Source organism: Lycorma delicatula, chromosome 8, assembly GCF_047948215.1.
Source record: "Lycorma delicatula isolate Av1 chromosome 8, ASM4794821v1, whole genome shotgun sequence".
Lineage (NCBI taxonomy): Eukaryota > Metazoa > Arthropoda > Insecta > Hemiptera > Fulgoridae > Lycorma > Lycorma delicatula.
In genome coordinates, this window is record NC_134462.1 from 131,308,082 (window position 1) to 131,335,935 (window position 27,854).

Genomic DNA, 27,854 nt, shown 5'->3' on the forward strand with positions numbered 1-27,854 from the left:
TTTTTTTTTGCCAAAAGAGATCAGCCTGCTCGTTTCCATATATACCCAAATGAGATAAAATATCCCTTCCGTTAAAGCCCATCATAGCTTTAACCGGATCGACCGTAAGTGTCACAAGGCGGGTGTGTCTTCCTCTACAGGGTTGGGATGTAAAAATATCCTTTCCTGCAACTCGTAGCTGTCTAATCGAGGTCCGTATATCTAAGATTTCTAAACATGTTGGAAAGGTACGATAACCAGACTAGTAGCTTTAGAGTCGCAAAGAAAGACAAATTTACCAAAGGCGCGTGTTCGTGCAAAGAACTTTCGTACAGCAATGTCGATCGCAGTAACCTCCCCGAAAAAATTTGAATGGTATTTTTCAATCAGACGTTAAAAAGAGAAGAGCTCACAGTACACTCCGACACCAGTATTTCTTTCCTGATCAGAACACGAGTCATCAGTGTACAACCGCAGCCACTCATTTTTGGGTATAATGTTTCCACACGTTTCATGAAAATCTTCTGCCAGAAAATGGGGTAAGGTATTGCTTCCTAACCTCCAGCATCTTTACTTCAAATGTGCGTCACACACGGTGCCAGTTTAGAGGGCACAATGGTGGAAGTAGAGGTTATACTTGTGCTGGTGGGCAGAATCGTTCTCTTAATTTTGTGACATACTGGTTTGTGTTTTTCACTTACCAGGACGGTAAAACTTAATGCTTGTGTGTAGGGGGACTCGCTGCATAAGCGCGATTGAAAAATACACACACAGTCAATATAACCTCAAATTAAGGCTATGTTGTTTGTTGTCGACCTTAAATTTAGGTTAATTATAGAACGAAACGACCAATCTTCATCAAATTTTCACATACACAACTTCATATACAATACTAAATCATATCTAAATTTCAATGAAATTGATACAGTAGTTTTGGAGATTTTTAAACCACACAATTTTATATATATATATGCAAGGAAACCCCATTTTAAGTGAATGTTATTTTCGTACTCTTCATACCTCAAAACGTAGAGACAATTCATTTTTACTCCTAACTCCCACCATGCGGCCGAAATTAATGCCGTACTTTTCTTCGAAAAGTCGGTAAAATGTGTGGGACGTAGAGTACAAGATGGACGAAGCAGAAGCGATATAAAATACCGACTAGAACAGGCGAAACGAGCTTTTAGACAGAAATATAATTTGCTTACATCATGAACGTCAGGAAAACATTTTTGAAAGTATATGTTTGGTGCGTAGCTTTATATGGAAGTGAAACTTGGACGATCGGAGTACCTGAGAAGAAAAGGTTAGAAACTTTTGAAATGAGGTGCTATAGGAGAATGTTAAGAATCAGATGGCGGGATAAAGTGACAAATGAAAAAGTGTTGAGGCAAATCGATGAAGAAAGAAGCATTTGGAAAAATGTAGTTAAAAGAAGAGACAGTCATATAGGCTACATATTAAGTCATCCTGGAATGGTCGCTCTGATATTGGAAGGACAGGTAGAAGGGAAAAATTGTGCAGGCAGGCAACGTTTGGAATATATGAAACAAATTGTTAGGGATGTAGGATGGAGAGGGTATACCAAAATGAGATGACTGCCACTAGATAGGGAATCTTAGAGAGCTGCATCAAACCAGTCAAATGACTGAAGACAAAAAAAAAACTTGGGAAAAATTTCGTCTTGATTTTTGCTTGAAGGGTAAAAAGAAGCCTAGAATTTCTTCCCGTTTCTAATGAAGAAACGGGAAGAAATACATCTCTGTATACATTTTTTTAAATCAAAATTACACTTTTATTTGTTACATTAGTATGAATAAATATGCATTTATTCACATATGCATATTTAATAACTTAAAATACTTAATAAAAAATAAAATACGAATATAAAAATGAATTACTAAAATAAAAAAGCAATGATGAAGTAGAATTTTCCAAAGGAAAAAGTGGCGTGATGTGGAAACAAAAACATGTCATAACATGTCTAGTTACTGAGTCGCCAGTTTTCTTTCTTTTTTTTATGGCAGTTTAATAATTACAATAACTAAGAATAATCTTTTATGACTTCGGCGGTAATTAATTCTTTTTGAAATCAATATTTACCGGTATTATAAACAAAAATAGGTAATGGCAGAATTAAAAACCAAGTATTTGTTTTATCTTAAGGTAGAAACAAAGAAGTTTTTTAAAAATAATGTTCATGATTTATATTTTTTTCTTAAACCAGAATATAATTTATTCGTTATTTTTAAAAAGTGACGTTTATATATTTAAAATATAATAAATGTATAATGCGAATAAATTTTCAATTACGGTGCGAATTCAACAATTCCGTTTCGAAAATGCAACACCAGCCATTTCAAAAATTATGTAAAGGAAATTCACACTTTATATTATAACAAATAATTCATTAAAAAAAGTCTTTGTCTTCATTGTTAACAAACGATAAGGAATACTGTATTTTTATGGAGTAAGATATAGGAATATAGCTGCAAAATACCATTTCATATACACATCTGTCAAATTAAAAAAAAATAATCATATTTATTCGCAAAATGAAATGTTTAGAAAACAGTATAAAAATAAATAGATTAAAACATTTCCACTTATAGTTAAAAAAAAAAAAAAAATGCTGTAATTCTGGCCGCACTGGTGGGGAGGAAAGAACTACACTTGCAACACGCACGCGCAGTCGATAAAGTGGGGGGAATGGAAACCAGCTGATTACTTGACAGCTGCTGCCTAGTGGTTTTGCTGGAACAAAACAAAAACAATAACAAACTAAACTCCAGTGTGCAGTCGGTATACTGACCATGTGCGTACGATTGTGATGTTCATAACGAGTGTATAGCTGTACTGAAATTAATTTCGTGTTTATTATTATTATTAGTGCCTTTATAGAATACTGCAATATTTAATAGTCGATCTTTAGATAATTATTACGTAGATTTGACTTGAACTGTTAACAATAAGGTAAGTTAATATTAACGTTAAATAAATACTTTATTCGTTCGTTAAAAATTAATATAAAAGTTCAAAGTAATCGTAAAACTTGTAATGAAAGTTATCGAAGAATTTTTTGCTTACCTGCGGTTAAAGAAATAATTATTAAAAACTAGTTACAAAATAAAACCGGTTACGGTTAACAGCAAGTAGAAATATTAACGTATGTCACTTTTTTCTTTGTCCTGAAACTATTTAATAATACCAAAAATAAATCTAATAAATAATTCTTTGACTAATAGACTAAAATTATACAGTACGCCGTTATTTAAGCGTACTTACGTAAGAAATTACATGTAAATTTAAAAAAAAGATTCGAAATAAATTAACGTTTATTTTAATTATAAAATAATACATTTTTATATCTTTCTTTTTAACTTTAATTAATAATGCCGTCATAAAAAAGAATACAAACATCCAAAAATATTGCAATGAAATTGTAAATCGTACGGTAAGAGTCTCGTAGATATATCATTTCATCTGTTCAAAAAACAAAACTTTTTGTAATATAAATAAAACTGTTTTTAACAAAATGTACTGATATTATAAAAGGTAAGACACTATATTTCTATTATGAAAATCTGTTATTAAATAAGAATTTTCTTAAAAAAAAAAAATACATGTTAAATATATTTAATGGATATAAAATAATAGATAATAAACAATGTTTCAGCGTTCCATATAATAAGCAAAAAATAATAAAAAATTGTTACAAAGCTCTTACCGGCCCGATTTCATTTATATGTAATACGTATCGCATTTACAGAAATAATACAATTCAGGACATACGTATTAACGCCACCGCAGCTACAGCTTTATTTAAAAAAGTAGTCAATCTGATTTCGGTGGAAAATGGGCCGAAACAGATTCAAAACAGAATATAAATGGTTATTTATATTTATTTATTTTATAAATATAATTTAACCAAACTTAACCTACGCTCGTTAACCTTGAATACCGTAATTTTTTGAGTATTTATTTAATAAACTCGGTAATTATTGCAATTTGATTATTTAAATAATAAATAATTGTAATTACTGAATTTATTAAATAAATACTCTAAAAGTTACGGTGTTAATTAGTCAAGGTTAGCGAGCGTAGGTTAAGTTTGGTTAAATTATATTTATAAAATAAATATTTATTTATTTATGTTAAACTCTATATCGGCCCATCTTTCACCGAAATTCGATTGAGTACTTTGTTTTTAAATAAAGCTGTAGCTGCGGTGGCGTTAATACGTAAGTACATACAATTCTTACGATTATTCGTTGTTTAATTAAAGTATTTAAAGTATTACAAACTCTCGGTGAGAGTTTGTAAAAAATGTTAATTTTTTTATTAAACATTGTTTATTATCTATTACTGTATATCTACTGTCTATTACATATATTTGTATGATTACTAGAAATAGATGAAATTAAAAAGTTATTATTTTAATCTAATTACTGAAGGAACTGTTAAAAGAAATTATTTTAGAATTACAATATTTTTAGATTGTTATATTTCAGAATTTATGTTTCACTTTATAAAATGATACTGTGATAGTAACCCTCGACATTGATATGTCTACATAAATTTTCATACAAGTTATATATTTTATGCTATATTGCTGAAATTATCTTACTTCGTTTTATTATAATTATTAAAAATAAAATATATAATTGTGCTTGAAAACAGATTAGGTGGATAATTCTTCTCTAAATTTAGAGAAGAGAATTTTGTCAATAGACGAATTATGTTGATGGATCACGTATTAAGACTTCAAAATTTCCGTAATTTGGTGATAAATGAACATGTAGAAGATAAAAAAATTGAAAAAGAAGACAGATTTTGGAATCTTTTAAATAGATAATAGAAGTTACGGGATGTATTAAATATGTTAAGATTAAAAGATTTAACGCAGGTCAAAACGAACAAAAGGTAATTAAAATCAATCCAATCTACTGGTAGATTTTTTCTGTGTTATTAATAAATAAATAATAACAAATTGATAAAACAAAAAAAAAATTATATTCGTTAAAATAGAAAGAAGAATAAATATGACAAAAAATATAGTAATAAAATTATATAAGACAATTAAAACTTGACAGGCGTAATACGGTGTAATAATACATACAACATAGATAAACTATTATTTATCTGGATAGAATACGCCTTTGAACCAGTTTCTCAACTCCGGTTTTTTTTTCTGTATTTGAACACGAAGGATGATGATTTTTATACCTGAAGGACAAGGACACTGACCAACCTCATAAGAAAAAATCAGGTCGTTGTACTGCAAACATGAATCGGCTCTGTTTTTTGTTTTGTTTAAAGGTATTCATCGGCTAAGCTAGGTAGTTGAGCCGAGCTAAAAAAAAAAAAAAAAATGTTTTTTCAACTCAAAATCTTCTACAAACGCTTGAACACCACACGTATAATAATAATATTAGTAGGTCTAACTGTTTATTATTATAGTAAATAACAATAATCAGAGTTAAAATAAAAATTGATTTACGATTATTTTACAGTGGAAATGATATAAAAAAAAATCTATTTATATACAGATCACGAGCGCACACGTATATAGTAAAACCTCAGGGCTGTGAAGATCATGGTGCTTTGAGACCGTACTTGCTTTACAAATGTCCGAATTTTTTTTAATAGCATTTATTTTCATCTGATCTGGCGCAAATTATTTTTTACTATAACAAAATAAGACTAAAACTGAACAAAGTTGTTATATTTTCCGGGCGTTGATTCGTATGTAGTGAAAGAATAATAATACGAAAAAGAAGTTAGAAGAATTTTAAAAAATCGATATTTTTAAACTTTGATCGACTTTCCCAACCCCAATATTGCCCCGAAGTATTTTTTTTGACTATGTACACTATTACTTACTTAGGAAGACATAAAGAAAAATTCGGTTAAAAAATACACAATTAATAAAGAGATGTTTTTTTTTTTAATTTTTGGTGAAGCGGAAGAATTTGGAGGCAAAATATTTTTCAAAATTGTAAGTTAAGCACGTTCCCTTTTATTTCTTTTTCCTGTTTTAGCCTTCGGTAATTACCTTTCATATAATACTTCAGAGGATGATATGTATGAGTGTAGTCTTGTACAGTCTCAGATTGACCCGCTTCTGAGATGTGCGGTTAATTGAAACCCAACCACCAAAGTACACCGGTATCCACCAGATCGAGTATTTAAATCCGTGTAAAAATAACTGACTTTACTATGACTTGAACGCTAGAACTCTTGACTTCCAAATCAGCCGATTTGGGAAGACGCGTTCACCACTAGACCAACCCGGTGGGTTAAGCATGTTCCCTTTATACTGAGCTTAATATAAAGTGGAGGTAGGTCTGCAAAATTTTGAGAAAATTCACCCCAAAAAACTATTTACCCTACCCCTTGAAGATATTGACCCCAAACTTTTACCGACAAATTACCTTATATACAGGAGTGTGTGTGTGCCAAATTTCATCAAAATCGGTTTATGCATTCAAAAACTATTAAACTTCAAACATGCTAATACACATATACAAGTACGAACATTATCCCCTAATTAATTTTTTTTTGTTTTTGGGGTCCCAGGTTTATGAGATGTAGTGAAATGAAAAAAAAATCATACCCCCAATTTTTGACTGATTATCAAACTTTCCTTATTGTGGCATAACTGTAGAGCTATGATGCCAGGAAAACATAAAAGTGTATTATTTAAGAGAAATAAACAAACATGTCGGCAAATGATGCATTATTTTAACTGAAAAATCCATAAAATCAAGTTTTTTGAAAAATATTTAAAAAAATAATAAATTAAGAAGCTATTAAGTCGTATTTTTACAGTAGTATTATTTTGTAATAAATTTCTTTATTATAGTATTGAATTAAATCAGTTCTTAAATTCATTTTAGCTTTGGTTTTTGTTTTTAAATACAGATGCTTATTTTGTTGAAGTAAAAAAAAATTTGTTTGACGAAATTTGTGTTGTTTTCCAAAAAAGCTAATCTGATTATTGCCGTTAAATCCAATAAAAAACTTTTCCATTATCTGTTATTTTATCACCGCCTGTTGGAATAAAAATTAATTTCCTTAGTTTTCTTTTGAAAATAGATTTTCTTCTAAATTAAAAAAAAATATCATGTAACGTCTTATTTATTAAACCAGTAAATTATTCTAAAGTATTTTTCACCATTAATGGAAGAAACGATGATTAATTTGATATTTAAACGTGGGGCCAGTCGTTCCCCTCCCCCTTAAAGGTATTTTTTCTGATCGTTTCCATTGTTATATGGGAAACTCAATTGTTTTTTTATTTAAGTTGTTGATAGATTTTTAATAGCACAGAAGATCTCTATGGAGGGTTATAAGTGAAAAAATTTATATGTTTTTCATTACATTTAATTTTTTCATGATTTTCTGAAAATTTTCTTTGCGTTTGAATTCATCTATGTATGGAACGGCATTTGATGATCCAGAATTGTGAGATATTGACCTTCCTGCTGTTCGCCGCTATTAAAAATAAATCCTGTTATTAAGTACACTTCCCTCTGGATCCTAAAAATTACATCACCGATTGATTTTAAAACGACGATACCAAATGTGAATCTGAATAAAGGGTAGATACTTCTTAAAATTTTACTTTAAAGCATCTATTTTTCTACAGAGGTATTTTTCTGGAATTATTTGTAGGAAGGCCTTAACATATATCTACAAATTCCACCAAATATATATCTATCTTTCTTTTTCCTGTTTAGCCTCCGTTAACTACCGTTTAGATAATTCTTGAGGATGAATGAGGATGATATGTATAAGTGTAAATGAAGTGTAGTCTTGTACATTCTCAGTTCAACCGTTCCTGAGATGTGTGGTTAATTGAAACCCAACCACCAAAGAACACCGGTATCCACGATCTAGTATTCAAATCCGTGTAAAAATAACCGGCTTTACTAGGACTTGAACGCTGGAACTCTCGACTTCCAAATCGGCTGATTTGGGAAGACGCGTTCACCACTAGACCAACCCGGTGGGTACCAAATATATATCTAACGTCGTGGAAGCATACGACCGGTGTTTCTTTTACCGGTCGGTAATATGCTTTTTTCAACTTTCGCTATAAAACCATCGTCGCGAATATTTTTTGTTAGGACCGTCGCTTTTAACTGTAATAGTGTTTATTAGCGTGCAACACATACAATTTATGTTTGTAAACGTTAATGTAATAGACGGTGTACTACACGGGAGAGAGCCATACAGTCTCTTTGATGTAGTTGTTTTAGTCGACAACCGATGCGTGATGAACGCCAGCGGTCGTACAAACGGTTTGACGTCATCTCTTTGCAGCAGTATGCAAACGGTAAGGTACTCGAACGCGGTCGAGTTCAAACCTGTAGCAATCGAACAAAATTGTATAACAAAACCAAGCGACTCCTCTGAAATGCGTAATTAATTACAGTTATTTTTTTTTTATATGGATTTATGCTAATTCAAAGAACTAAGATAAAATGGTTTTGAAATTCGATTCTTGATATCCTACAGGACTTACACCTCTTTGTACACAAAAATATTTACAGTTTTATAAAAAAGATTCGAGTTCAACGCAGATTTTATTTTTCAAAGAAAATTTTTTTATTAAAAGAATTGTATTTTCATTAACTACTTTAATCCTTTAATAAGTAGAGGTACAGTTTACTACAACGGAAGTCAAGAGGCTGAACGATTTATTGTCCCGTATAATTTTTTTTATACTTCCGCCACAGAATTATATTTCTTCATAATAAACGGTTCTTACATCAGCATAATTATATTTAAACTATTTGTCAAATTATCTGTTAGAATCTATGTAAAAATATGTCGATCTCCCGATGGTTTGGAAACATAACTGGTACTCTATGCCAGGAGATTTTCTCTAGTTGGAATGTTTTTACCGTACTGTCATGTTATTTTTTTCCTCAAATACAGAATTAAATCATCTAAACTTCTCCAAAAGAACGATATTCAAAATGAACGTAAGTAAAAAGATCTTAATCGCAAAAGAAAGATCTTAAAAGCAAAAAATATTATGAATAATAGAAAAATAATATAACCCAAAAAATATAAATAAGCGTGAAAAACGTTTTTTTTTTGTCTTCAGTCATTTGACTGGTTTGATGCAGCTCTCCAAGATTCCCTATCTAGTGCTAGTCGTTTCATTTCAGTATACCCTCTACATCCTACATCCCTAACAATTTGTTTTACATATTCCAAACGTGGCCTGCCTACACAATTTTTCCCTTCTACCTGTCCTTCCAATATTAAAGCGACTATTCCAGGATGCCTTAGTATGTGGCCTATAAGTCTGTCTCTTCTTTTAACTATATTTTTCCAAATGCTTCTTTCTTCATCTATTTGCCGCAATACCTCCTCATTTGTCACTTTATCCACCCGTCTGATTTTTAACATTCTCCTATAGCACCACATTTCAAAAGCTTCTAACCTTTTCTTCTCAGATACTCCGATCGTCCAAGTTTCACTTCCATATAAAGCGACACTCCAAACATACACTTTCAAAAATCTTTTCCTGACATTTAAATTAATTTTTGATGTAAACAACTTATATTTCTTACTGAAGGCTCGTTTAGCTTGTGCTATTCGGCATTTTATATCGCTCCTGCTTCGTCCATCTTTAGTAATTCTACTTCCCAAATAACAAAATTCTTCTACCTCCGTAATCTTTTCTCCTCCTATTTTCACATTCAGCGGTCCATCTTTGTTATTTCTACTACATTTCATTACTTTTGTTTTGTTCTTGTTTATTTTCATGCGATAGTTCTTGCGTAGGACTTCATCTATGCCGTTCATTGTTTCTTCTAAATCCTTTTTATTCTCGGCTAGAATTACTATATCATCAGCAAATCGTAGCATCTTTATCTTTTCACCTTGTACTGTTACTCCGAATCTAAATTGTTCTTTAACATCATTAACTGCTAGTTCCGTGTAAAGATTAAAAAGTAACGGAGATAGAGAACATCCTTGTCGGACTCCCTTTTTTATTATGGCTTCTTTCTTATGTTCTTCAATTGCTACTGTTGCTGTTTGGTTCCTGTACATGTTAGCAATTGTTCTTCTATCTCTGTATTTGAACCCTAATTTTTTTTGAAATGCTGAACATTTTATTCCAGTCTACGTTATCGAATGCCTTTTCTAGGTCTATAAACGCCACGTATGTTGGTTTGTTTTTCTTTAATCTTCCTTCTACTATTAATCTGAGGCCTAAAATTGCTTCCCTTGTCCCTATACTTTTCCTGAAACCAAATTGGTCTTCTCCTAACACTTCCTCCACTCTCCTCTCAATTCTTCTGTATAGAATTCTAGTTAAGATTTTTGATGCATGACTAGTTAAACTAATTGTTTTGTATTCTTCACATTTATCTGCCCCTGATTTTTTTGGTATCATTACTATAACACTTTTTTTGAAGTCCCCTTTCGGAAATTCCCCTTTTCATAAATATTACACACCAGTTTGTATAATCTATCAATCGCCTCCTCCCCTGCACTGCGCAGTAATTCTACAGGTATTCCGTCTATTCCGTCTACGTGAAAAACGTATGAATCGAGAATAAAAACGTAAAACGATTTAATCGATGAGAAAGAGAATATAATACACATGGAATATCTATCTTCTATATTTTATTTATATAAGATTGTCTTTTATTTAGAAAATCTTCGTTTTACGGGTGTCCGAATAACTCAAAAACTACTTAACAGATTTCGTTAAAAATTTCAAGATTTATTATACGTCCCTAGAGTATTTATATGAAATATTTTATATAGTATTTAATCACATAATAACTGTGCGAGACAGTTAATTTTGTACGGATTTGAATATTAGATCGTGGATACAGGTGTTCTTTGGTGGTTTTTTTTTTATCGGTGTTGCGGAGAAATACCATTTATGTATCCCCCCACTAGTGGGAGAGTGTCGGACTCCCACTAGAGGTTAGATAACCCGGGTTCAGCTACATGTTATTAAGAGCCTGTCTTATAGTCGCCTATTAAGAATATATGTTATCAAGAGCCTATGTTATAGTCGCCTATCTTTGACGGTTGGGTTTCAATTAACCGCACATCTCAGGAACGGTCGACCTGAGACTGTGCAAGAATACACTTCATTTACATTCATACATATTATCCTCTGAAGTAATAACTTACGGTGGTTCCGGAGGGAAAAAAAGAAAGAACTGTCCGATGAAGTCGATATTGACATAGACAATGAAAATCGATATAGACGATATCTCTCGATATATACAACATCTTTCCCATAATAAACGATGGTGCGTGGGTTTGTTTTGTTTGTTTGATGTATGTGCTCACATTTTTATTTTAGCCGCTCTATTGGCGAACAACGGACCATGTGGTGCGCCGGCGTCTGCGCGCAGCACAACAACGATTTATACTTCTTTACACGAACGATTTATCTAAAGTTATATTTGTGTTTTGGTGATAAAAAAAGGAAAACATTGGGTTAAGAGCGGTGTTAAAAAATCACAACTCAAGAAACGACTATAAATGTTCAGGATTTTGAAGCTCTTCGTTAAATTCACTAACGTTATTTAGTTACAGTTGGCAAAAATATTTAACAAAAGTGTGTGATGAAACAAATCGCGTAACACTGTTTACGTAACATTTTTTTTGCGGCGGTACACAGGCCCGCCTTTTTTCTAGTTAAATTTAGTTTTTAAATTATTTATTTATACAATTTTTTTTTTTAATGATTTATAGAGTAGTAAGATTGGTGAGGTTTGAACTGTGGTAAACATTCCGGGGGGTCATAAGAAGAAAGAAAGAAAATTAATATTGTTTTCGTAATATTCTCAGTTTCCGTAAGTTATAAGAATGTAAAACAACGCAAATAATAATATCAATATTTATATAGAAAATAAAACTTTTATACGCACAAATTTAGCAATAGCGAAGCACAGCCGGGTCCACTAGTAACAAATAAAAAATTGGAAGTTTCGACGATTTTAAGCAAACGCAGTACAAGTCAGTGGAATTAATATAAATTAGGTAAGAGAACGAGCGGATACAAAAATAAAACATGTAACAATCCATTTAATAATTGATTATGATGATATTTTTAATTGCGTTGTTAATTATGTTTATTGCTCATTATAATAATCAAATAATATAAATCTAATACTATTGGTAATTTATTTAAATATTAAAATTTGACGTAAAATACGTGTAATTAAATTTATAAAATTTAAAGGTTAAACGTTTTATCAAAACGGATTTTTTTTATCAAGAAAAGAAACAGAAAAAATACTTTTAAACTCTGATCGTCAAATTTACGTGACAATGAAATTTAAATATTCGATTTATCGACTGCTTTAGTAATATTAATGATTATTTTTCATAATAATGTAAATAAATAAGTAAATACATTAAATAGATGATAATAATAACAATATTTTACCATTTTAATTGTTTGAAAATCATCGTTTCGTTCTTAGATTTTAAATTATTTATCGAAGTGTCCGTACAGTGAAGAAAGGTCTAACCACAAACCAAGGAATCTGAAACAGAAAAGATAAAATAAAAAATTATTAAAAGAGAGATTTTATTATTTATTTTTTTATTAGTAGCCTTGATATTCTATAGGCTTAAATGTAGTAGCTACGTCTAAATCTACGTCTTAATCAATAATAAAATGAAGATTTTTTTAATTAATTTATTTTTCGTGTTTATTCATCAGGTTTTCTAGAAAGTATTACGCCTTTGGAGGTCAAAGTAGAGAACACATTTATGGTTATTGGAAAATAATACTGTGAGACCACATATGCACCATTTTTTCGATGTCTTCTGGCATTTTTCCGGCAACACCATAACCCCGTTGCTATAGAACTTATGTGGATTCTGGTTAAAAAACTTGACACGTGATTTTCAGAGGCCTCTTTTGAAACTAATTTAACACCATTCAGGAAGTTCTGCAGAGACCAAAACAAATGATAGTCTGACGGTGCTAGATTCTAGCTATACGGTGGATACATTAAAATCTTCCTGTTAAGTTATCTCAATTTCTGACCGATCGTTAAAGATGTATGCGGTCCGGCGTTGTCAGCGTGGTGTAAAAAATAGCCCTTCTGTAGACCATTTCAGTCGATCGAATTGCTAGGAGCAATCGCGCTAATTCTCAGACAGTCTGAGTCTGTGGTTTTACCTAGCGGCAGCAGCTCGTAATGCACGACCCCTTCCAATCCCATCAAACGCAAAGTATAACCTTCCTGGACGTCAGTGTGGGCTTTGTCACAGACCGTGGAGCTTTTACTGCTTCTCGGCCTCTTGGCTAAGATCAAAGTAAAGACCGTGGAGGTTCTCCTTGCTTCGACCAGGATCTTTTTTTGCACATTGTTGTAGAACATCCGCTTTTCATCACTCGTGAATAACCGCTTCAGAAATGGCTCGATTCCCCCCCGAGGGGAGAAGATCCCGCCTCGTTGCGTGTCAGGGCGCTACACCACCCCCTCCGTTCCTTGCCGGTAATGGCTTTAACGGAGGACATCTTCTTGCCCTCAAATTGATCACATTCCACAGTGTTCAGTCCGGCCTCGTGAGATGCCCCGAGGAACATCTACATCATTAAATTTACCCCGATAGTAGATTTTAAATTCTGCCTTCCGAAGAAGACATCTGACACCTAAAGCTACCACGTTGCCCTCAGGAACTAAACTAAAAGTCTACTCGCGGAAGATCGAAGACCCCGCGCCTGTCACCACTTAAGCCCTAAACTACACCTAGTGCGTATAGATGCATCAAGTATGCCACGACAGCATATCAATCTGCCGGTTGATCACAATTCAATATACTCGGTCAAAATTCTCCTGAAGTCGATTATCCAGCTACCGGTACAATATTTAAGAACACACTATCAGATATAAATAATTATTCCATATGATATCTTTCGTTCCTATGATATTCTGACTTTTACCACTTTAATCAAAATTCTCCAATGATTTATGAAATGTATATGGCTACAAACATTACTGTTTTAGTACATGAGAACGTGAGCTCCTGTGTTGGAATTTAAGTTCAATATTAAAACACCAATAAATAGATTTATCTTACCCCACAAAAAATGTCGAAACATAAAAAAAAAAAAATAGAAATAAATTCTAAGTAAGAAGTTCCTAGTTTTGAATTTTTATGTTGAATATTACTTTCCCATCTGGACAGCGTTGTAGCTTTAGAAGGTAAAGTATTGTAATCGGTCCAATTTGGGCATATGCGGTTTCCAACGGATCTCGACGTTTAGACGCCTAAGGAACCCAGAACACCGGTGCTAATATTCATATGTGCGTGTATGTGTTCGGTGTTGGCCTCTACATCACCTTATATCTCCAGAACTACTGGACCGATTTTGATCAAACTTGGTCAGATTACTTCTATATATGAGGCATTGATGCCATTAAATTTTCAACTTAAAAGGTCAACGGGAAGAAGATGTAGAGCAAGTTCACCCTCATTATCTCTTGATGGCACTTAATTAAGGTTATATATTTTTCTTAGGCACATTTTTAAACAATAAAAAGTAACAATATATGCAAAAAAAATTTTGAAAAATTGCACCCTACTCCACAAAATGCTGTTGTCGTCGTCTGCTATATTATAACGTCACAGGTGACGGTAGAATTAAATAAATTAATAATATTTAAAGTTTAAAAAAGTAAATCGGTCTGGCCGAGTCGATTCAGCGTACCAGTGCCTGGTACGCTAAGCCTCGCGGCTACACCAGTTTGCCGACCGTGGAAGCAAACTTTATTCTATGTAAGTTGTAAAATTATATTAGTTTAGTTAGTGCCGGCAGCCGTCGCAGTACCGCCACTCCCGCGCGAATTTAATACGGTATGCGCACGCGCTTTAGTTGGAATCATTGAATTAAATAAACGAAAAATAAAATGAAAAGTTTTTTAAATTATGTTGGTATTGTATTTTCTTGTAAGCCGTGCATCAAAAACAACTATGTCTTTTTTTTTTCGTTGAATGAATACGAAATCTTAATATACGCAGAAGGTTGTTAGACAAAAACCTTAATTTAAGAAAGGATGAATTTACATTAGAGGAGCGTTTAAGGAATCAAGTATAAATATATTTTATTGCATTCAAAATTACATATACCTTTCATTATACCTAGATCCTAAATTTGCAATTTGTAATAACGTATAACATTATACTACTTATATACATCTAACCAAATATGAAGTTAACTTTTTTTTTAAACAGATAAAACCTTGTAGACTTAACTTGGAAGACAACGTGATTGTCGTATATTACTTTTCTACTGATGACTTATTCATCGAGAATTACTACGGTAATGTTATCTTGTTTCTCGTAATTTCACCTCCCGTTTTGTTTATTATAATGGCAACTAGACCACTAAACATCTTAAACTGCAATAATGAGTTGAATTTTAAGCTGGAAAATAGTTCACTCTCCTATTAATTGGTATGTAAATTTCACTGATTACATAAAACTTGGAACAGTTTTACTACGGTCTGGTATTAAGAAACTTATAAAAAAAATAACCGATTTAAAAATAAGATGTCTCATTATTTGTAACAAAATTATTTTAAAATTGCATCCAAAACAAAAGCTTGACTTTAAAACTTTATATTTTATGAACAAGTTAGTGGAAAAAATTAAGTTTTATAAAATAACATTTTCTGCGTTTTGATATAAGAGTAATCTATTTGAAGAAAACCTACAGAAATTATGGGATAATACGCAAAAAAATGACTGTTTTTCTCCCGTTTCTTTTACATTATGTCTGAAATTACACACTAAATAAAGATGTTATATAAAAAAAATTAATTATGTAATCATTTAAGCGCTAAGTTTAATTTATGTTTTAGGTTATCACAAAAATATTTTTAAAGGTCATTTCCAAGGCAAAAATTTTGTTGTATTGAACCATGTGTTTTAACAATACTATTATCATATATAATATAGGGTGTCCCATTTGAAATTGGATACCATTTTTATTTAATTAAACCTCCCAAAATATTACACATATCGACATCAAGTTATAATAAAAAATAATATTACATCACATCCACATGTGCCCCTCCAGTCGATAAGGCGATTTCTTACCATGTTCGTAGCATTTCTGCTGTGATAGTTCTAATGGCATTCCGAAAGCTCTCACGCAGCTCCTGGATTATTGCTACTTTTGTCGTATCACCCTGTCTTTGACATAACCTCGGAACTAGAAGTCCAGAGGACTTATGTCTGGCAATCTGGGTTGAGGGAACCGAACCACCTTTTCCGATCCCCCTACCAGGGAACTTCTCATCCAGCTTTTCCCTATGAGGATATTAGGAAGCCTATACTCAATTGTGAGTTGATCTAACATCAGATTCCTGATAGGTGGATTGGAAGGGATGGCTCAATTCCTTGGCCATCAGATCGCCAGACATAACCCCTTTGGACTTATTCTTCATCTTCTTCTGGGGTTATGTCAAAGATAGGGTACGTACGACAAAGTAGCAAAAATCCATGCGTGAGAGTGTTCGGAATGCCATTTCAACCATCACACCAGAAATGCTTCGACGAACGCGGCGAGAAATCGCCTATCGGCTGGATATTCTTCGTATGACTGGTGGGGCACATGTGGAAAGTTATGTGACGATGTGATGTTTTGTTATAAATTGATCCGGCAGGCTTTAATTTAATTTTTGTTTCATGTCGATATGTGTAATATTTTGGGAGATATAATTAAATAAAAATAGGGCATTTCAAACGGGACATTCTGTATATTTAATTTCAAGTGGCTGTAACCTTATCGTAACAGTAAAAGTTTACTGCAACAAAAGTCATTTATTTCTTTTATAATTTTTTAAATTAATTAATTTATTTAAAATAAATTGCCGATCGCTATAGCGCAGTTGTAGAGTCTCAGCCTCTTCTCCGAGGGTTACGGGTTCATATCCCGGTCAGATATGGTCATTTTTCAAACGCTACAAAATTCCATTTCCATATTCCTACGTACATACTTCAAAGAGCTTCTGCAATGAATTCAAACAAAAAAAAATTTTATTGTAGGGAAGATAAGAATCTATTCTAATGACAAAATCGGGTGATGCTTATCACTTTCAAATTTGACCTATTCATCCTTGAAATATTCGGGGAGATATAGACCCGACAACAATTTTTTCCCGTTGAAAGTATAAAATCTTTGTAATTTAGTTTTTTTATTATTTTTTTTTAGAGGCTGGCTGTAATTTAAAAGTCATATCATTTATTTATGTATCTTTTATCAAAATACAGTACAGTGACCATCGATTCCTAATTTTTAAAAATAATGATCTAATAAAGAAAAATAGATTTAAAACAAAAACAATAAAAAAACAGCGTTCATTGTCTGATCATGTTATTATTGTCTGATCATGTTATTTAGCGATAAAATTAGGGAAGTGATGTATGTATTTATTGTTGTTATTTTTAAATGAAATGACCTTTAATAACCTGCCGTAATTAGTATATTTTACTGATTATTTTACAAAAGAATCGCCAACCTTTTATGTGTATATATTTAGTCGGTCGAAGCGATTATACTGCATAATATATCGATTTATAAATGCTGCACACAAATGTATAGAATAATTTCTATCCGTAAAATAATGTCAGATAATTTGAATTAACGTACGGATAAACATAAATTGTCATTAGATTAATAAAGAAAGATTTATAAAGTAGAGTAATATAATCGTTTGTTAAATATTATTAAATTTTATTTTAAAAGAAAACTTTTGTATTTTGTTAATCTTTATCACAGGTTAAAAATAAATTTAAATAACGTATCGTCTACTATAAACAGTCTGAAGCAGACATAACAAAAGACGTCATATATTAAAATATCATTTCGTTTAATGGCTGTAAGAATATCATTTTTGCAGTGTTAAGTAAACAGTGAGGAACTCGTAGTTATCATTTTTAACAAATTAGAGTTTCCTAAAAAGAATATTATTCATTGTCAATCGACCTCGAAAAAATATCGATTTCTTCTTTTTTTTACACTGCAAAGTTTACCAAAGCAAAAATATCTTTACATATACTATCTTCATTCATTCATACGCGATACAATCTTCTTTGTATAGCGTAAAATAATGTTACACGAAATATTATATCTATTACATATGTTTTTAATTGTAATTTGGTTTTATAAATTATTTTTACGTTGAAAAAAAAATATATAAAAGTGAATTTCTATGCGATTCCCACCTTCTCTTACATAAGTTGTAAAATCTACAAAACACGGCAACAGCGCGCTGAAAGCAAAGAATGAAGCTATGGGAAAGAGTTTTTACGATAGAAAAAGAAGTAAAATTTTCACTTGACTAACATCATTCTACAAAAATATTCTTGTACGAATATTGATATATCATTATCATATGTGTTATTATGATAAACATAATTTCTTTAACTACTTTTGTATGTTACAAAAATTAATTTTTTTATTTATTTTTTGTTGTTTTAAATTTTTTTTACTTCCTTGTAGAAAGTAAAGGAAAGGAAGTATTGTGATGGCAAAAAAATTCGGTTTTAGATTTCAACGGAAATATCCATTTAACCAACCCTGAATCCATTTTGACTAGTTTCGGCGTCACGTCTATACGTACGTATCTCGAATAACTCAAAAACGATTAGCCGAAGGATGTTGAAATTTTGGATTTAGCATTGTTGTAATATCTAGTTGTGCACCTCTGATTGCAATTGATTGAACCCAAACTGTCCAAAAAAGCCAAAAAACTAAAAAATTTAGATTTTGGACTTTTTCTTAACTACAAAAATAAGCTCTCATTGAGAGCTTTTTAACGGTATGTCATAAATGATACTTAAATTCATTGGTTCCATACTTATAGCCAAATAAAATTTTAATTAATGAAATACTTGGATCTTGCAAGGGGAAGGCGCATCAGTTCGACTCAGACTTCAGCTCTTTTTTTTTAATTTAAATGTATTAATAATTATTAACTTCTGATTGTAAAAAAGGTTTTACGATAGATAATAATTCAATAATAACAATAAAATAAATAATATGAAAAAAGAGAAATTATTAGTGAAATAAAATTTTATGTACTTCTAAAAATGTGTATTTGTAATTTAATAAGCGTACAAGAAAGTCATGTGGAGTCCATATCAGTTGTGCTCGAAAATTAATAACTGAATAGAATGAAATGAAAAATACCTTTTTTTTTAATTGAATAAAATAGCTATAACTTAGAAAAATGTATGGGCGATAACAGGAAACTTTTGGCCAAAAAATATCGAAATTTTACTATGTGAAGAATATAGCTTAATAATAACACAATCTTTGGACGTTCTGAAGCAGTAAAGCGAGTTAGGTTAAACAAAACTAGCTAAAAGCGTGACCCACCGGGTTGGTCTAGTGGTGAATGCGTCTTCCCAAATCAACTGATTTGGAAGTCGAAAGTTGCAGCGTTCAAGTCCTAGTAAAGGCAGCTATTTTTATACGGATTTGAATACTAGATCGTGGATACCGGTGTTCTTTGGCGGTTGGGTTTCAATTAACCACACATCTCCAGGTATGGTCGAACTGAGAATGTACAAGACTACACTTCATTTACACTCATACATATCATCCTCTGAAGTATTATCTAAACGGTAGTTACCGGAGGCTAAACAGGAAAAAGGAAAAAAAAAGCTAAAAGCGTACTCTTTAATTTTTTTTTATCTGAATAAAGTTTAATATCTGAATATGAATTTGAATTATACAGGTGTCCAAGAAAAGAAACTGAGAAATTTTAAGAATGAGTTCTGGTGAAGAACAAAAAAATTCACGTAAACATAATCTGGAAATATTTTGTTTTCGAGTTACGGTTAGTGAAAGATTTCGCCCGAATTTCATATTTTCTAATAAATAAAAGCCCTACTGTGTAATTTTTGTGACACAAATTAAGGAGTAAAGTCGGTGGTTTCTTGTAATAATTTCCTGGGAAATAGGATGAAATAGATATCGAACTGTTAACTCCTATAGTTTTTAAGATATCTGACGTAAAACACAAAATTCGGTGTCGAAAAACAAGTTCTTTTTTTAAGTTTTGCAGCACAGTAGCTTTGTTAAATGAACTGAAGATTTAGTAACAAAACTAATAAAGAATTTAATTCTGAGAAAATTAATGTAAATACAGTCAAGAAAAAGTAAATAAAGCCTTTTAAAAATCTGGTTTTTATTGAAGCAAAACAGACGAAAAATAACAGAAAATCGTGTATCTAAGAAACATTCTTAATATATCAAAACAAAACAAAAAAACACATGAAATGAGAAATGATTAACAGAATAACAAACCTCAGTAACAGTAATTGTTTGAAATTCCCTCCTTCAGAATCTACATAGTACTACGCTCGACGTAAAATATTTCCGGCGTCTTTCCATGTCATCTCAGGATCATTTCGTACAAAAACAATAGCATTTCGCATTTTAATCAGTAACTCTTCTTAAGTATTAACCTTTTGTCGGTATACTATAGTTTTCATACTGTCTCAAATGAAGTAATTTAATGTGGTTAAGTCAGGTGACTGTGGTGTCCAATCGGTTGGTCCAACATATTCAATCCGGTTTAAGAAATTAACATTAAAGTGATTTGAAAAAAGTTGGGAAATTATTTTTTCAAGAAATAAACGTATGCATCTCCCGTAAGGTTTTCATTGGAAAAAAAACCGGTCCCAGAATTTTTTCATAAACAATAACACAGAAACCAAGAATGTGAAATCTATGTCGGAAACTAGTTTCCAGAGGACAAAGGGGACTGATTGTCTTCGCTCCATAAATTACTATTTTTAGAATCGCCGTTTCTCATAAAAGTGGTCTCATCACTAAATACAATTAAATTTCCCTTATTAGCGTTGTCAAGAAACCGATGACAGAAGTTTAACCGCTAGGGGTAATTTGTTTCGGCGGCAAATTTGAACCGTCTTCAGGCGGAAAGGATAAAGATTTTCTTTCCGTAGGATGCGTCACACTTTGTCTTTTGATAAATCAATGCGACATGAAAGTCGCCTTATACTAGTGTCTAGGCTACGCTGAATTTGCTGAATCACACGATGATTTCCTTGCGTTCAACAGAAGACGAACACGTTGGAAATTACCCTTTCGTTCGTAAATGCTGCACACTGAAGAATGTTTATTAGGTAAAGAAAGAATAATACGATTTTTCGTCTGTTTGGTTCAATAAAAAACCGATTTAAAAAATTTTTTATTTAATTTTTTGTTTATATTTACATTAATTTACTCAGAATTAAATTCTCTACATTTATATTAATGCTAATTATAATATTCTCCACAAATTTGGTACTTCTTGCGCATTTACCCGTCATTTAACAAAGCTGTTGCACTACAAACCTAAAGAAAAACTTGTTTTTCGAGACCAGATTGGGTGTTTTACGTCGGATATCTTAAAAACTACTGGAATTACAATATTTATCCAAGTTTTATCCTATTTCGCAGCTCAAATTACATAAGAAACCATCAATTTTACTCGTTAATTTGGGTCCTAAAAATTAGAGTAGAGCTTTTTTTAATTAGAAGAGCTGACATTTAGGCGAAATCTTTCGCTAACTTTAACTTGAAACCAAAGCGTTTGCAGACCTACGTTTATATGAACGTATTTCATTATTTTCATCAGTAGAACATGTCTTGAAAGTTCCTCCGTGAAACGCTCTGTATAATGAAATTACATCGGAACAGGAAGAAGAATGGGTAATGGAAATAAGATCGTTACAAAGCTTTAGGTTCATCAGTAAATAAATAATGCGGTTGGTACAGCCGTAATTGTTATTCTATTGTTTATTTTCAATAAAGGGTCAATGAACGATAAAACGTCACGTGATCAAAGATGCGGTCGTGAATCATCAACCTCATTATTTAAATATTATTTTATTACCTTTCTTAGCTGCAGAATAAAATGCAGCTTTTTCAGTTATTCATAATTTTATTATCCCGTTTTATAATTAGTAATTCTTTGTTTTGTATTTAGGTTACACAAAGTAGTAAATCATGTATCAACGCAAAACGGCAAAACAGTAAATATCGTTCGGTTTAAATATACGCTTCCGTCATGCGATAACTAACATGTTTATAAAAATAACAAAAAGCGTCTGGTATATAAGTTATGATATATTATTTGGACCGTATGTAAAATCGCAAGTTTCTTTAGATTGTTTACGGAAATAATTTATTTTCATTAAACGTAGCGTAAAAAAATTATATATATATATATATATAATTTTTTCTCCTACGCATGAACTATCGCATGAAAATAAACAAGAACAAAACAAAAGTAATGAAATGTAGTAGAAATAACAAAGATGGACCGCTGAATGTGAAAATAGGAGGAGAAAAGATTATGGAGGTAGAAGAATTTTGTTATTTGGGAAGTAAAATTACTAAAGATGGACGAAGCAGAAGCGATATAAAATGCCGAATAGCACAAGCTTCAGTAAGAAATATAATTTGTTTACATCAAAAATTAATTTAAATGTCAGGAAAAGATTTTTGAAAGTGTATGTTTTGATTGTCGCTTTATATGGAAGTGAAACTTGGACAATCTGAGTATCTGAGAAGAAAAGATTAGAAGCTTTTGTAATGCGGTGCTATAGGAGAATGTTAAAAATCAGATGGGTGGATAAAGTGACAAATGAAGAGGTATTGCGGAAAATAGATGAAGAAAGAAGCATTTGGAAAAATATAGTTAAAAGAAGAGACAGACTTATAGGCCACATTCTAAGGCATCCTGGAATAGTCGCTTTAATATTGGAAGGACAGGTAGAAGGAAAAAATTGTGTAGGCAGGCCACGTTTGGAGTATGTAAAACAAATTGTTGGGGATGTAGGATGTAGAGGGTATACTGAAATGAAACGACTAGCACTAGATAGGGAATCTTGGAGAGCTGCATCAAACCAGTCAAATGACTGAAGAAAAAAAAAAAAATATATATATAATTAAAAATTATGATAAGTATTATACTTCATTATTTTAAACAATATCCACAATTTCTTTGGGTTATCAAATAAAGCCTCCAAGAAGAAAAAGAAGATGATTCAAAGCGATAACATTGCGGTTTTTTTTAATGTTATATTATACTGGGTTTTAAACCCATAAATTATTCCAAGAAATCATCGTACTTTGGCACCCGAAAGTGTCTGTTGTTCATAAACATAATAAATTGTTAATATCGTTTTCCCTATTCGTTTATAAAGCTATGTCATAAGTACAACACCCTCTTTAAAAATATAACTTCCAGATATAAAAATAAGTAACTAAATAAATAATAAAAAAGCACAAAAAACAGAAGTTAAAAATCTGATATGGACACTACATAATTTCCTTCTACGTCTATTAAATTACATATTCAAATTTTTTGCTGTACTTCATTTAAACTTATTTCATTTGAAAGTGAGATACGATCCTCCAATTCTTTAATAAAGTTGACAGTTACACAACTGAATTACGGTGTGTACACCACATTGCATCACATTTTTTTGTGGTGTCCGTATTACCATTTTGTGTTTATATATTAATTTTGTTTAATGTCGCTCAAATTGTTATGTGGTGTAAGTGAGATCGTGTCTGATCAGTAACCATTAACACATCGGTTCGAATCCGACTTCATATACGTACATTTAAAATTTAAATATATTGATTTATTAATAATTATTAACGTCTGTAAAAATTTTTGAATTAAAATGTAAAGTACATCAAATGTTATTCAGTAATAACTTCTGATTTTTTCAATTTTTTTCTTTTCAATCAGAGGTTAATAATTATTAATAAATCAATTTATTTAAATTAAAAAATAAAATTATTTATATGAAGTCGGATTTGAACCGATGAGCCTTCCCTTTGTAATATGCAAATATTTCACTAATTAACTTTTATTTGGGTATAACTGGAACCGATGAAAGTAAGTCCCACTTATGATATATCGTTGAAAAGCTCTCAATGAGGGTTTATTACTGCAGTAAAGAAAAAGTCCAAAATCCATTTTTTTTCTTTCTGATTTTGGTCTGTTTTGGACATTTTTGGTCAAGTCGATTGTAATCAAAAGGGGAGGTGCACAACTAGATGTTACAACAGTCCTAAATAAAAAAAAATTAAACATTCTACGGCTAATCGTTTTTGAGTTATACGAGATACATTCATACGTACGTACGTACAGACGTCACGCCGAAACAAGTCAAGTGTAATTCCCTAATTAACAAATTATTATTATTTTTTTTTAAATTTGTTGGTGTGTCATATCTTTATTTACTAACCGACGCAATATCAGTTCAATTTAAATAGAAATTGTGGTTTATTAGTCTTATCTAAAAAAAAAACGCAATAAAATAATTAACGATTAATTATTAAAATAAAACGCAGAAGCCTTAATAAGATATAATTTTCTACAATGATGAATTAAAAAAGTATATAATACTTTTAAAAATTTGATTTAAATAAAATCGCAGAATTTTTATTAGGTTTCAATAGATATGAAGAGTAACTAATTTTGACATCACCAAAAGTGTAAGTTTTCTTTCAAAGGATCCATTTAATGATGCGAAACCTCTTTTGGGTACTTGTGGAGAGTCCATACGTATGTACTGTATGCGAGTGTATAGATAATAACTATACAGTATACTATAAAAAGAAAACTATGACGGTCGGATTAAATTTGACACGATGGGGTTTATAAAGATCTTCATGTTTCATGACCGTCTTTAACGAAAAACATTTTAACACTCGAAAATTGCGGAAGGATGCTTATACAGTGAGGGTGTACCACGAAGAAACTTTCAGAACATGTTCTACTGGTAAAAATAATGAAAAAATAAATCATATTATAAACACACGTCTGGAAACGTTTTCTTTTTGTGTTACGGCTAGCGAAAGATTTCGCCCGGATATCAGCTCTTGTAATAAAAAGAAACCCTACTGTAATTTTTGGGACCCAAATTAAGGAATAAAGTTGGTGGTTTCTTATGTAATTTGAGCTCGGAAATACGATAAAACAGGTTACAGAATTGTAATTCCAGTAGTTTTTAAAATATCCGACGTAATATACACAAAATTCGGTGTCGAAAAACAAGTTTTTTTAGGTTAGTACAATAACTTTCTTAAATAACTAATTAATGCGTATGATTTTAGTAATAAAACTCTATTTCTGAAAAAATGAATGTAAATAAAACCAATAAGAAGTGAATAAAAACTTTTAAAAATCTCTTATTTATTAAAGCAAAAGAGTCGAAAAATATACAGAAAATCGTATTATTTACGATTCTCTGTGTGCGAAATTTCTTTTTGTACCTAATAAACATTCTTTTTAAAAACAAAAACGCTAATCACTGAAAATAACTTCAATAGAAATACAAAATTTATAAAACAATATTTTAGTAGTGTATATTCAATAATATTAACAGGTAATTCGAAATAATTACAAAAAAAAATTATTGTATAGGTTGGTAATACTAACAGCTCATCAACAATGAATATTGTGTACTTCGATTGAATCTTTCTTTTTCCTGTTAAGCCTCCGGTAACTACCGTTTTCAGAGAATGATATGTATGAGTGTAAATGAAGTGTAGTCTTGTACATTCTCAGTTCGACCGTTCCTGAGATGTGTGGTTAATTGAAACCCAACCGCCAAAGAACACCGGTATCCACGATCTAGTATTCAAATCCGTGTAAAAATAACTGACTTTACTAGGACTTGAACGCTGGAACTCTCGACTTCTAAATCAACTGATTTGGGACATCGATTGAATATGTTGTCATAAATTAAAACACAGATAAAAGAAGTATAGTATTATCATATCGTATTACAAAAATTCAATTTCAATTTTCTAACAACAAATACGCCGATATAATCTTTGTATTTAGATTTTCTTTACGGAAATTATGAAGCTGCTCGACTTGAATATCAGGAAAGATTTTCTGAACGGCGGATTCCAAATAGGAAAACTTTCCTTTGTTGTATCAGCATTTACGAACGAAAAGGTCGTTTCCAATGTGTTCGTTTTCTGATCAAATCATCGTGTGATTTAGCATATTCAGCGTAGTCCAGACACTAGTACAAGGCGAATTTCATAACGCAGTGGTTTTCTTCGGTAGATGCGCCGCATCTACCGAAGAAAAAAAATCTTTATCCTTTACGCCTGCTAAACGTTCAAAATTTTCGGCAAACAGATTACCCGAAGGTTAAACTTCTGGTTTAAGCAGAAGTGTAGAAACTTTTGGTTTCTACAAAACGCTGTTAAGGTAAATTCAATTTTATTTACTGATGAAGCTATTTTTACAAGAAACTGAGTCTTCAATTCTAAAAATAGTAATTTATGGAGCGAAGACAATCTACATGGTACTGTGGAAACTACTTTCTAACATATATTTCACATTAATGTTTGGTGTGGCATTATTTATGACAAATTTCTGGGTCCATTTCTTTTTAATGAAAACCTTACGGGAAATGAATACGTTCATTTCTTGAAAAGTATTTTTTGGAGGATGTACCTTTACTAGAGTGCAAATGATTTTCCAGCACAATGGTGCAACGCCATATTTTTTTTTTTTAGTAGCTAGAAATCACTTGAATGCTCAAATTTCTTAATTTTTTGGCAAAAATCTCTTTTACGTTATTATCGCCCGGAATTTCTTAAACTGGATTGGAAGTAATGGATCAATCGATTGGCCACCACGATCACCTGACTTAACGCCACTAGATTACTTCATTATTGGCCAAATGAAAAGTATAATATACCAACAAATGTTATTAATAAACTTCTTTAGTATTAGTAACTCTTCAGTTACTCATTAAAATACGCAGTGCTATTGAATTTATTAGAAACGATCCTGAGATTATACGAAGCCACCAGAAATATTTTACTTCGGGCAGAACTTTATGTACATTTTGAAAGTGGGAATTTCGAACAATTATTGTAACTGTAGTTACAATTATTGTAAATGTAGTAGAAATAACAAAGATGAACCACTGAATGTGAAAATAGGAGGAGAAAAGATTATGGAGGTAGAAGAATTTTGTTATTTGGGAAGTAGAATTACTAAAGATGGACGAAGCAGGAGCGATATAAAATGCCGAATAGCACAAGCTAAACGAGCCTTCAGTAAGAAATATAATTTGTTTACATCAAAAATTAATTTAAATGTCAGGAAAAGATTTTTGAAAGTGTATGTTTGGAGTGTCGCTTTATATGGAAGTGAAACTTGGACGATCGGAGTATCTGAGAAGAAAAGCTTAGAAGCTTTTGAAATGCGGTGCTATAGGAGAATGTTAAAAATCAGATGGGTGGATAAAGTGACAAATGAAGAGGTATTGCGGCAAATAGACGAAGAAAGAAGCATTTCGAAAAATATAGTTAAAAGAAGAGACAAACTTATAGGCCACATACTAAGGGCATCCTGGAATGGTCGTTTTAATATTGGAAGGACAGGTAGAAGGAAAAAATTGTGTAGGCAGGCCACGTTTGGAATATGTAAAACAAATTGTTAGGGATGTAGGATGTAGAGGGTATACTGAAATGAAACGACTAGATAGGGAATCTTGGAGAGCTGCATCAAACCAGTCAAATTACTGAAGACAAAAAAAAAAAAAAAAAAATATTGTAACTGAGGTTTGTTATACTGTTACCATTTATTATTTTATTTTTATTGTTTTTTTTTTTTAATATTAGGAATAATGTTTATTAGATACAAAAAGAATTACGATATTCTGATTACTTTTCGTTTGTTTTGCTTCAATAAAAACAGTTAGAACGTTTTATTTAATTTTATTTAGTTTTGTTATTAAATATTCGGCATTTTTAGTCAATTAATAAAGCTATTGCACTACAAACTTAA

General features: G+C 31.4%; 2 protein-coding genes across 18 annotated transcripts in view; one reads left to right on the forward strand and one right to left on the reverse strand.

The window, feature by feature from the left end:
• Positions 1 to 27,854, reverse strand: part of LOC142329377 (putative aarF domain-containing protein kinase 5) — a 314,333-nt gene that overhangs the window by 186,734 nt on the left and 99,745 nt on the right. For all 15 annotated transcript variants that reach the window (XM_075373933.1, XM_075373932.1, XM_075373930.1 and 12 more), the window contains one exon: positions 12,425 to 12,524. In XM_075373933.1, coding sequence (XP_075230048.1) covers positions 12,425 to 12,447 — 23 coding nt within the window. In that variant the 5' untranslated portion in view covers positions 12,448 to 12,524. The remainder of the gene's footprint in view (positions 1 to 12,424; positions 12,525 to 27,854) is intronic.
• TP53INP (Tumor protein p53 inducible nuclear protein) overlaps positions 1 to 27,854 on the forward strand; it is a 260,392-nt gene that overhangs the window by 136,736 nt on the left and 95,802 nt on the right. The window contains exon 1 of one of the 3 annotated variants that reach the window (XM_075373939.1): positions 2,450 to 2,955. The exons of the other annotated variants lie outside the window; for them this stretch is intronic. The gene's annotated coding sequence lies outside the window, so the exon portion shown is untranslated. Of the gene's footprint in view, positions 1 to 2,449; positions 2,956 to 27,854 lie in introns of those variants that run through there. 3 annotated transcript variants of the gene reach the window in all.